The following is a 13,233-nucleotide window of genomic DNA, read 5'->3' as shown; positions in this document are numbered from 1 at the left end:
GATGCTGATGAAAGTTATCTATGTTTTAAAGTCTTTGTCAAACATTTACCTTTTAGATTATACACCATTTTATTAGATTTGTGATTGCTTTCTTTGTTATGTAATATAAGTAACTTATTTTAAAAAGATTAATTCATGAGAAGAGTTCAGATGGAACAGTGATTAGAGTCAACAACTGTATATCTCTTTCGATAATTTTTTAAGATTGAATCATCTGAACTTGATGTCACATGACATCTCTGAGGTTATAAAAGTATTTTTCTCCCTTCATAAGAAGGATTAAAGTATTAAATTAAGTGAAACTTGCTTAAAAATCACTTAAAAATTTAATGGATATTTCATGAGATATTAAAAATAAAATTATGTGCTTGTATAAAGAAAAATTTAAATCATACTATTAAAGTTGTACTTAACTAAAATGTAGTATGAAAAGTAAACTGCCAAAAAAAAATCAGTTCTTAACAGCTAAGGCAATTTTTAAGCTTTAACACACTAAGATGAGTGTCAAACTCATAACCTTTATTTTTTAAATATCAAAGCATTTATAAAGCATATTCTGGTTACCTCAATAATCTGTTATGAAAATGTTCAACTTGCTAATACTTGACAGCTAGGTTGGCTGTTTGGTTAATACACAGATTCCTCAGTATTTAAAGGCAACATATCAAACCTGAACACATACCTCATTGTGTATAGCAGAGTCCCATCATCCTGGATTCGAAGAAGCTTGTTTGGCATTGTCATATTATGTGCTACTGATTTTTTCCCATTGTGGAAGAAGGTATCTGGCGTCCAGATTTTGCTGGCCATTAAATTGTTAAGTCGAAGGATGTTCATAGGACCTTTAAATTTTAACCGTTCATCTTTCCATTTTTGTCGAAAGAAAACATCTATTGTATATTCCTGAAATATAAAATAGAATTCTTTTGAAAATAATAAATGTTTTAGATACAAAGACACTATAAAATTTCAACAAAAACAATAATATAAATAGTTTAAAAAGAGAGAAAGCTATTTTGAGAAGTGAATTTTGAAAGATCATTCCTTTATCTTATCAATAAATGTTGCCACTTACAATGGGATAAAGCATGTGTATTTGCACAATCAGCTACATATTATTATGAAAAGAAAACAAGAAATTTACTTTCTCTGGTGTCTTTCAGTTGAACAAAGTCTTAGGCAAACTGCTTTACTACATTGTATAGTTTAGAACCACTCGGAAAGGGGACATGCTTGGGCAGGGTCTGGGTGGATTGTCCCAAATCATTTATCTCAAGAATGAATAAGGAGGCAAGCAGGCAGCCTGATTCTCAGTAGAAAAAAAAAAAAAAAGAAAGGAAAAGAAACAACTATTAAATACACACACTGTGGGATCTATATGACATCTCCTGTTGCCAAAGAAACTATAAAAAAAAAATCTTATTGCTTTCTTAATCCTAAAAAAATGGTGAGATGTCATACTGTTAACAAGAATGTATTAGGGGAAGATGATTTCAATAAAGTTTATTTAATGAAATTGTAATAAAATACTTTGACAAGGTATTAGAATACTTAAAATATGAATATTTTGCAAACAAACACCCTCAGGTTAAAATGTACTTTTAAATATTCATACAGACCAGCTAGTGATCAATTCCCCTATTATCATCCTCCAATAAGTTAAAAGTTGGTTTATGCAATCTCTCTCTCTCTCTCTCTCTCTCTCTCTCACCCCCTCTCTCTTTTCTTGTTCCCCACCTCCCCTCTTTTTTCATTCTCTCTCTGTCTTTCTTAGGATAAGAGAATGTATACATTTTAGACGAGATGCACAATTCACAGTTATGATCGATACTGACAATTTTTGGATATTAATAATTTTGGTCAGTGTATGTTTGTGCAGACACTTCCATGATAAATAACTAAAATGTTCATTTATGCACCTGAGATTGGAAATTCAGGAACTGTCCTTTGTGCATAAAGCCATAGCCATCACATGTTTGTTTGAAAATAAACACCTTAGCAACTGGCAATTTCACTCAACTAAAATTATGTGTTTAAAAAAGGACATTAAAAAGGCCACATACTTATGACAATAACAAGTCATTTATACAAACCTTACTCAAGTAAATGAAAGTAAATGATTGCCAGCAATCCCTCAAAAGTTGAATGGATGAAGATAACAAGAAATGGCCACAGGTAATGACATATGAACAGGAAGGAAAGAGTGGCTCTGGGCTCCTAATCCTTAGAAGAAAATAGCATCATCTAATCCACCCTCACTCTCTGTGGTTCACTCATTTTTTTTTAAGTTCAATTCTATATAAGTGTAACTAAATTTTTTTTAAAAAGCTGGATTAAGAGATGAGTTTTTGCTATCTGACAAAGTTTTATGCAAATGTTTCTTCCAACTGTGGTTCTCCCAAATTCAAGCCTGATGTGAACACATTGGACATTTACTTGTTCAGGCAAACTGAATATATTTTACAACTTTCTGTAAAACTTCAAATTCAATTTTTCCATTTCTATAAAATTATGGGATGTTTTATCTGTCATCATGTGACTCCAATGAAAGTTACATGGGTCTAATATCGGGGGGCAGGTTGGTTATAAGTTAGTAAGTATAACTGTAATCAACTGTATGGTACCTCAATTAAGTGAGGGCCCATGAGCAGAAGCAAGATTATCAGCTTAGAGCAGTAGCTAACAAAGTGGGGTATGTACATCCATTCGGGTGTAGGAAGAAAATATTAGAATCTTTATGTTTATATAGAATTCTTAGCTAAATATAAGAAGTAAATTAAGCTTTGCTAATAATATATGGAATGATATTGGCACTCTCACTATGTCCATAAGTAGTAGATGATGGTCATGCATGAAAGGCATGCTATGGGAAAAGAAGAAGCCACAACAGGGAATGGTCAAGTGATGCTGAATTCATTTGCATTCAGTGTACTGTGATTTGTACTCAGGTGAATTTTCAAGTTATAATAACTAGTTTTGATTAAACTAACTCTAGTGAAAATAGGCAATTGACTTAAAAATTATTGCTAAATGATACCATGGATTGAAGAAAACACTAATAATTACACAAGCACAAGTGAAAAATAAGAAGAGGGATATCACTTCTATGCCTAATATGAGTTCTTCATTAGCCACATAAAGAATGATGAACTAATCAACTCTACAAAGAAATATGCAAAAGCAAATTCATAATTTTCAATAAGACTACTTAAAATATGGGTTTATACCCGCTACATTTAATGATGAGCTTCATCTGAAGCACATGTTGTACCATGAAATACTGGTTAATGATAGCATAAGGACATTGCAAATAGTAAGTTGTTCTGAAAACTAAATATCCAGAACATGAAGATGAACATCTAAACTTGGTGGATGGGTTTTTAAAAAATTGGCATGATGGTTCAGTAATCAGTAGCCAATGATGCACTTCTTAAATTTGAATTTGCATATCTTTTTCATCGATGGCAATCATTAAGACAAGTATTAAAATAATATAAATTTAGAATCATACTTTTGATTGCTATATTATAAAATATTAAAGAAAGATATTTAGAAATAATAAAGCACAATTTAAACATATTAAATGCTAAAATATTCTCAGGAATAGAAATCTTAAGTATGAGTAAAAATAAATCTATTTTAATAATGACACAATAATTATTCCTGAAAATAATATGTATTTTAACTTTATCTCATTCCAGTTTCTGCTTTTTTGCTTCTCAGAATACCTCAATATATTAGTACAAAAGCATATAGATACAGACATATAGATACATAAACAAATACAGTTGATTCACTAGTTTTTGTGGTTTTGCTTTCAAGATTAAAATAGCAGGGAAAGGAAATATTTCAATCAAATAATATTCATTTCATATCCACTAAGTTACTACAGGATTTCCAGACAGATTATTTGCATGTGATTCTTTTAAATGCATATATAACACACATTCTCAGTACTTGAAAAGAATATTTTTGAAAGGTTTCTTAAAATAACACTCAAGTTTGTCATGAGTATATACTAATATAGTAATTACTTGATTTGTGTGTTACAAGAAAATTGCCAGAAAGTACAAAACAATGCAACTTATTCATACAAATAAGATTTAGTCCCTTGAACCGAGGTTCTAAAAGAAATAAATAATACCAAGATCAACTACAAAATCACTCAGAGAATATACAAACAACTAAGGAGCACATTTAGAAAGAAACAAAAAAAATTCATAAGAACTTATCAGCATGCAGCTATCCTCTGGCCTGTGTATAGGACACATGAGGCTGTTAACTGAGACTGAAAAGTTGAAGAATACATACACTTCAAGATTTGAAAAACTCTTTATGGGAAATTTAATCCAACTTCTCCTTTTTATAGATGGGATTATAGATAAATGTAGTGACTGCCCTGTTTCCAAGCTTGTAAGGGGCAGAACCCAGACAAGGATGTGATTTCCAGCCTAATGTCTTTACTACCACTAAGTGTTATTTCCATAAAATGTATTGCTAACAAGGAAATCACTCTCTATTGCACAGTTTATTGAATAAACATGATTTCAAGGACACATTAATTTAGTGAAGACAGCATACTTTTTAGTGCCTGGCTACATTAATTATAAGTCAGTGCTTGTAGCCAATTTCTGAAGAATTATATCTACTCACTAAAACATAACCAAATTGCAGGACTGCTCTTGGAGTGATTTCTCATTTACTTTGATTTACTGAGTGTATTTTTCTTAATTTTTAATTTAATTTAATTTTATTTTGGCTGTGCCGTGCGGCCTGTGGGATCTTAGTTTCCCGACCAGGGATTGAACCCGAGTCCTCAGCAGTGAAAGCGCAGAACCCTCACCACTGGACCGCCAGGGAATTCCCTACTGAGTATATTTTAAAGTACCAGAATTTATTTCATTATACCCTTTTGCTTTTAAAGGTTAGTCTCCTCTGAGTAAGTTCCTATCAGTGTGTTTCTTCAATAATGAAGAAAAATGTGGTTTATGAAGCATGTATGTAGCAACTGAAGAAATAACACCCTGAGACTATACAAGAATGGGTAAGATCTAACACTTTCAGTTGGTACTCAAAGGGGTGTGAACCAGGAATTTAGCCCAGTATTAGCATTGCAAAAATTGCAAAACGTGAAAAGCTTAAGAACAGATCAGCAGTGTCAGTAAACCCAATTAGTGCAGTTCATAAAATCTTATTACGCAAAGACGCTCACACAAACAGACTGCAGAGCACCACAGCTACTGCATGTTCGGACTGTTGTGTAGGCACGATGCCTGGGCTTTCTCTTTGGAACTAGATGCCTGGCAGGTTTACAAACAAATTAGAAACTGATACTAAAGGTTCAGATTCTAACAGAAAATTATTAAAATATATCTAATCAAAATACTTAAAATGATTCATAGAATATGTTAATTGCAATTCACTTTGATACAATTTATTATTTAAAATTCATAATAACCTTATTAAATATAGAGAACTATTCCCATTTCACATATTCATTAAAAAAAAAAGAGAGAAAGCCAAAATTTGAACTCAAACCTTATGTTTCCCAACATCATGCTCTTTCATTGTACCATATGTAAAAACAATCCTTGGAGGTGGGACATTAAAGGGAAATTTCCTTCTTTATAGACTAAAAAAAATAGACACTAGTCATGTATTATGGAAAGTTGCAGGCTGAGACTGAAGTTTTGGAATCTCTGTCAAAGTCTTCTTTCTACATTTAAAACTGACTCAAACACAAGATTGAAGGATAACAGCAATAATAATAAGTTGAGTAATGTGAAATAGATGTTAAGTGCATGCAATCTTAAGTCAGATAGAATAGGGTACTGGACCTTTAGCAGGTCACTTAATCTCTCTTTATTTCAGCTGACATATCTGTAAAATGGTGATAATTATACAACTTACTTCCTTTAAGGATGAAGTGGTATAATACATGTAAAGTTCTTAGAAACAATTTGGACATCAAAGAAGGTAGCCTGGTATGAATCACCTTCAAAGCGTCCTTCTCCCCCCATTTTCCATACTCAAGAAAAAGGTGGCCTGGCAAGAGAAGGACACGCAGAAACAAAAGGGCACAAAGTAAAGTGCCAGGGGCAGGAGCTAAGTAGGATGCCACAAGAGGTCCATGAAAGAATAAGCCAGCTGTGCTTTTGGTGTTTTGGATAATAAAGAGGTCATTGAGAAGAAATCACAAGTGTGCCCCATGAGAGGTCCTGTATTTATCTACCGGCCATTCAAATGTCATTGATTGCCAAGAGAGAACCACCAACAGAATAAGCTAAGTAAAAAGGAATATCCCTCCCCCCTTTTTATAATCTCCCTTTTTCTTGCCTCAACTCTGGAAGACCCAGAAAGAGAAGAGGAAGAGTAGATCATGGCCTCTCACCCACTGTGCACCTCTTACCTGTGACCACGGCTAAGAAAAGGAGAGAAGCTCTAAATGGCATACGAGATTGAAGTTAAAATTGGACTGGACTGGGCCCTTTGATATTTGAAAGTGAACAGAAAGCTACAAGATGCACCCCAGATATTGTCATGATATGGCAAAAGAAGATCCAAAGAGTGAAATGCTGCTGAGTTTGATCAGTTGAATTTCTAAAGCCCTTGGGATGAAACCCAAATGCTTTCTCACAGCCTCCAAAGCCCTGCAATGACCCCTCCCTCCCTTACCTCTCTAGTCTCATGCTTAGCAATTCTCCATATATGCTGCCTATAGCAATAGTGATACTGCAGGGCCTCTGACGTGTCATGCTTCACCTTACTACCCAAACTCATTGATCTCCCTCGCAGTCTCTCTTCCCTGTCAACCCCTACATTTGGCAACTTTTACTCCACATTGAGAACAAGTACAAAGACCACCTTCTTCAATGTATCAACAGTATCTAGCTGCCCAGAACATAGGCAAAAAGCAATAATTAGTCCATGAATAAACAAATGAGAGGAGCCACTGGAAATTAAATATAGTAACAAGGATTCTGGGCCATAACAGCTCAAATGGTGCACAAGGAGAAAGGCATCAGCAGAGGCAGACGGTAGAAAAGCTCTCAGATATCTTATGTCAGTCCCCTGCATGCAATACCCTAATCCTTAAATTCACAAGTGTGAAGTGTATATGTTTATGTGTGTGTGTGTCTGTGTAACTATATTAAACTAATCACAGTAGGCTTTTCTTTTATATAATATTTATTTTTTTAAATATATTGACACATATGAAAAAGTCAGGCTATAATAAGATCTATGGTAACAGAAATCTATGTTTTAAGTTTTATTTGGAGATGCTTTTATGGTGTTTTGGGGCATTTGGCTATAACGCCCTTCATGATCTGATTCTAAGTTATTTTCTAGCTTTATCTCCCCCAAAATCTCTAAGAGTATTCTAGGCTGCAGTCACATTGAACTTTTACATTTTACTAAATTCAACAAGCTCTTTCACTTTGTGCTAAAACACTTTTCCCATTACATAGCTAGCCAGTCCTTGTTTGTCCTCCACTATCTTCTTTTCTAGAAACCTTCTCAGATATAGATATTCTCTACCCACAACTCCTCTGCCACCATATTAATCCATAAATACTTCAATAAAAACATGACCACACTGTTTTAAAGTTGATGTTTTTTTATTTATTTTTTCTTAGCTGTTCCCCCACTACTCTGTGAACAACATGAGGGCAGCTCCCGACACTGTGACAGACACAGAGTATGTACTTAGCAAATCTGGTTGAAAAGAACAAACACAACGCATGCCTTCTAGTAGCTCAGACGGCGGTAAAGAAAAAAAACGTGTTCCGATTTTTATAATCTAGCGTGCAAAGTCATACAAATGTGTGAAAGCCATGTGGTGGAGCATGGAGAGAAGAAGGACCGACTCTACTTGGAGTAGCCCAGAAAAACATCAGGGAAGATGAAATGGAGCTTGGCTTTGAGTAAATGAAAGCTCTCCAGTTGGCCAAGGAGGAGGGTAGGCATAACAAGAACAGGGGAAAACACTTGCAAGGCCAGAGAGTTGTTAAAGATAATGGCAGGTTCCAAGAACAGTGAGAAGTTCAACGCAACCTTTAAAAATAAAAGCCTGTCTGATAGTTATAATGCCTTGCAGCTACTGCCCCCCGCCTTGCCTTCTCTCCTCGACCACGCTGCTTAAAAATGTTGCCGCCACTCTTTCTCCATTTCCTCACCTCCTACATGCCTCAGCCCACTGCAATCTGGTTGCTTTTACCACGATCAACAAATATCTCCTTGTTCTTAATCTAATGACACATTTAAATCCTTTTCTTGGCTTTACCATAATATATGACACCGTTGTTTTCTCCCTACTTTTGTAATGCTCTCCTGCGTTGGCACTAAAACCACATTCTCCTGGTGTTGTAGTTAACTCTCGGGAAAATGCTCATCATGGGACCTGAGACCTCCTGTGTCTGACAATAATCTATACGTAATGGTGTCTCCTGGAGAATGTATGGGAGTAACACCGGTGGATGGTTTCTATTATTCCTCCTCAAGTCATACAAGCTCTGCATAGTTTTCCCCAAAAGACAGGTCCCACCCTTGTAACCTGGGGAAAGAACTTGCAACTTCTGCAATTTTTATTTTAAAAATCACTTCATGTTCAGAAATCCTAGCTGTGTGTTATTTAGTTTTTACAAAAGAATGGGCAAGTGGTAAGGAATGCCCTCCCCTGAGGCAGCCAAGTGAGCTATGACTAGATATATGTAATTCCTACAAGTCACCTTCCTGCAAAAAGGTAATGGATTGAGTCAAACTAGTTAAACTACCTTTATCTGCACTCTTTTCTGGAACTATTACCCCACTCCGTAGGTGAGATTTCACTGTGGGCAAAACCTATGGGTTCATCCCATTACTAAATGAATCATACTTTCTTCAGGATACAGAATCCTACCTGGACAGAGGGCCATACATTATACAGATACCTGACTACTGAACATTGTTGCATCTGATAAGGAGGGAAAGGCAGTGGCCTCTGATGTTTGTTCTTAAGGATCAGAGCACAGTCTAGTCACAGAAGGGAATGCACCTCCATTTGGACAGACATCCATGGTTGCTCCTTCTCAGATTCCTCTGCAATCTTTTTTATCCTCTTCTAGTCTAGAGGTTCTGTCAGTGTATGATTACCATCTCACCCTAATCTCTTTCCTTGCACAAGTTCATGTATGCCTTCAACTACCATCAAATGGCTCCCAAGCCATCTGCATTCTAAGTTCTCTTGAGCTCCAAGTCTATTCCTGCTACCTAGACGTCTCCAATTAAATCTCTCACAAAGACCCCAACTCAATACGTCCAAAACGTAAATACTCATCCCCTAGACACCAAACCAAAAGCAAACAAAACTTTTCTTCCTGTGTTCCATATCCCAGTGAATGGTACCACCATCCACCCAATGCCCCCAAGCCTTCATACTATACATCTCCTTCAACCTCTACTTCCAACAGATCACAAAGGCTTATCATTTCTATCACATCTTTTAAATCTTTTCAGTTCTTTCTTTCAGGGTAGTAGTCCCTCTACCCTGACCCAGTCTACAATCATTTCTTGGCTGGCATATATCAGCTTTCAAACAGTTTTTTCCTTTCCTTGTCCTCTAATATAAATTATTGGATTGCAGAAAATCTGACTCTTCACATTCCTTCTTTATTACCCCAATCGTCCACCAATCCTGTGATGGGTTTTGGCTGCCCTCAGCATAAAGTCAAATACCTCAACCCTGTTAAAAGGCAGACTGTCATGCCCCACAACAAGCAATTATGATTCCACAGATCGCAGAAGGAACCTAGGAAATCACTTTTTAAATAAATACTCCAACTGATCCCAACACAAGTGTCTATGATTCTCATTTTGAGGAACATTATTAAAAATTCTAGGAGGGTGCTGAAAAATATGGGCTGAATATTAGCTAAGTCTAATTCCTATCCTTCCAAAATATCAATAACTGTCCAGTTATCAACTTCTACATTCTGACTTTAAAGTGAGGAAACATTATTAGTTTATCTTTGATATATAGTATTTGCTGTGTTTGCAGCAGGTTTCTTTATCTAGATACATTTACAAATGGCAACTTCTGATAAGGGTTGACAGCTTAAACCCAGTGTTAATTTTTGGCCAAATATCAAGATCTAATAATTCTCTAAAGCTCCCTATGATGTTAACTACTGAACTATATAATATCCCAATAGCTTCTGGGGTTTCTAAGAGTTAATGCACTCTGTGTTTTCATAAGATAGACAAGTATTAACTAAGGGGATTGATATGATCAATAAACCAAGGTCACCACTTACCTGGCTGACTGCTTCTTAGTAGCCTAATGGTAAACTCTAGATCAGAAATCTTGAGATGACTTCAAAGTGTTCATCGTTCAAGATCTAACCCTAACACTTAGCAGTGCAAGAGATAACCATTTGGGCTGAGGTTCTTAGTCTAGGTTTCAGTGCAATAGTTGGTCGCTATACCACTTATGTCTGAAGAATATGTTCACCCAGTGAAAATGCTTACTAGAATGGGAAAGGACCCCCTATATAGAACAAATAAAAAAGTAAAAAATACACACAGAAGAGCTATAAATTGCTTAAATGTGCAGTTAGCTACTACCAACTTTGTCAATTAGCTGTTAGTACATCCCCAAGTTTACCTTCCTACTCATGAATTTTTTTAAATGTTGAAATTTTAAAGAAAAAACTGTACTTAATTGCAAGTGCTGTAATTAGAATCTTTAATTATAATTTAGATCTGCAACTTTCTTTGGACAATTACACTAGTTAATGATTCTGAGACAGCAGTGTGTGTGTGTGTGTGTGTGTGTGTGTGTGTGTGTGTGTGTGTGTGTGTGTGTGTGTTGCTTGCTCTTTTGCTTCTTAATTCTTTTTGCTAGGCTGCTTTTTCCTCTCAGGCTAATGTCATAACAAATCTACATCACTGACCTGCAGAGGAGGACTTAGGAGTTTAAGTCTTGCTACTGAGTATGCACACTGCATAGAAATAAGGGTATTAGCTAAGCTACCAAAAGTGAAATCAAATTTATTCTTTACTGTTTTCCCATTAACAAATTGCTTCTGTAAGACATGAATTAGATATCTTCATATCCACTTTTATGTATGGGTAATAATAATGTGGGTGTCTTGTACCTCTGCATCATACTAAACTTCTTTCTCTTTAGAGCCGCACATATAAGTTTCATTTCTTGACCTGGCCATACATACTAACATATATTCAAACTTTTCCTCATTATTTGTTTTGCTTTCCAACAAAAGTAATATCAAGATTGGAAATCACTCCATGTGAGCACCGTGAGGTCCAAGTCATTTCTCTTCACAAAATGTATGCATGTTTTTAAATTGAGCTCTGTCTTCCCTAATATATTTATAATATGAGTAAGTGTGTGTGTTCGTATGTGTCTGTGTTACATGTGTATATAAATTACTCAGCTTTCATTTTCTTCTCTAGATTTGGACGCATATCAAACAGCAGCTGTTGCATGGTCAAACTACCCCTTGACTCTCCCTCAAAATCCTCCTCATAGCACACATTATTATGTACACCTATTATTAGTGAATTGCCTCTCAGCTCCAAGTCCACCCTCCTTTCCCCTTCTTTGTGACACAGGAGAAGAGCTCTGTAAACAGTGCTCCTTCACCAGCTCACACAATGTTAGGCTTGGCCATTAGAAGGTGCTGGAGGGATACTGCTATGTCACAGCAAGGGAAGAGGGCTTTTCTTTCCGGTTCCCTTCCTGGTTCAGGTGCACTGTCATTCTCTCACACAGCTTCAGAGGACTGCCGGGCTGTGAGTTGTCAGCCAGCAGGCAGGATATTCCTCTGACCAGCTTCAGCAGGTACCCTCACATGTTTCTTCACCAGCAGAAGGTGCATACTCCTCTAACCATAAGGTCCTCTCCAGTGAGCTCTAAGTCTTCGCCTTAGGGGAAGGACTCCTTTACAAGTCCTGAGTTCCTTCCTTGTTCATGATGCTTCACCCCAGAAGCAGATGCTGCCCTCTGCGTCTGCTAAATCTATATTGCTTAGAGTCTTCTTTTACATTTTTATTTAGCCATCTTGTACTAATCTATAATTCATTCTATGAGGTTTTCCCTGTTCTAATTACCGTTATGGATCCTTTCCTCTAACTGGACTCTGATGATAGAGTAAGTAACCCAGTTAGTGGTCTTGCAATTAACTAGACTCCCCCCAACCCAACTATTGGTAAGACTGAGTAAACAAGGTGCATAAAGATGGAAATAAAGTAGAAAATTTGACATGACCAAAGAGAATTCTATAGGACTATGTTAGGCTAGGTGATTCAAAGAAAATGTGTATTAGGAAAAAATGTCTAGGGCCTTCAAGCATCTCAAGAGCCTAAGAGATGTTAAATATGTATTTCATTTTAGGGAATTTCTCAATATACAAGTGCATGTGCTCGCATACATACACACACATAATCCAAAACACATAAAGAAAACTAAAAAAATAAAAATAAGTGATTTTTTAATATTTAAATGTTGCCAAACACAATTCTACTCAACTCAATTCAACCTATATGGTTTGGAATATGAGTGCATTTTCATATTTAATACAATGCGTGGTAGTGCCCCCCAAAATAAGAAAGCCTGTCTTGAGCCTGTTAAAATTTCTTTAAATTCTTGGGCTAAAGTCACTGAAGACACCAACATTCTGAATTCAGTTCACAGATGAGTTTAAATTTGCTCTATTGCCAACGACTATACACCTAACATGAGCTCCCACCTTTTCATTTTTATATATTTATTTTTGCATATGGCTTATTAATATTTATTTCAAATTTATTTCAAAATGACAGCAGCAGACAGGACACACAACTGCTAGACGCATTATTGCCTGATCGTGACTGCTTCACTCAGACACGGTCCTGTCCCAGTTCTGGGACTTGTCCTTAACCTTGAGTTTTCAGCTTCACACAGCATTCCCTGCTCTGGGCTGCAACTTGACATCTGTGGATTCCTTATGCTAAGCTTTAATTCTTGCAGAATTATAATGCTTTTTCCCATTTTCTTATTTGACTTTTCCCAGAATTTAGGATTTGTAAATATATATAAATTTCCCATCAAATGCCTGGATGAAATTCCTACATGGAAGCACTAACTAAACGATCACAGTTTCTTTTTATTTTCCTTTTTTTAAAAAAAATTCAGCTTTACTGAAGTATAATTGATGAAAAAATTTTAAGGTATCTGAAGCAATCATAGTGGTG

At 35.9% G+C, this 13,233-nt stretch overlaps 1 protein-coding gene across 3 annotated transcripts in view; it reads right to left on the bottom strand.

Moving 5' to 3' along the window:
* Positions 1–13,233, bottom strand: part of GABRA2 (gamma-aminobutyric acid type A receptor subunit alpha2) — a 119,492-nt gene that overhangs the window by 51,806 nt on the left and 54,453 nt on the right. For all 3 annotated transcript variants that reach the window (XM_028166136.2, XM_007180743.2, XM_007180744.3), the window contains one exon: positions 683–903. In XM_028166136.2, coding sequence (XP_028021937.2) covers positions 683–903 — 221 coding nt within the window. The remainder of the gene's footprint in view (positions 1–682; positions 904–13,233) is intronic.

The sequence above is a fragment of the Balaenoptera acutorostrata genome, chromosome 5 (assembly GCF_949987535.1).
Source record: "Balaenoptera acutorostrata chromosome 5, mBalAcu1.1, whole genome shotgun sequence".
Taxonomy (NCBI): Eukaryota; Metazoa; Chordata; class Mammalia; order Artiodactyla; family Balaenopteridae; genus Balaenoptera; species Balaenoptera acutorostrata.
The sequence above is the reverse complement of the archived record's forward strand: the minus strand, read 5'-3'. Positions and strand labels throughout refer to the sequence as shown.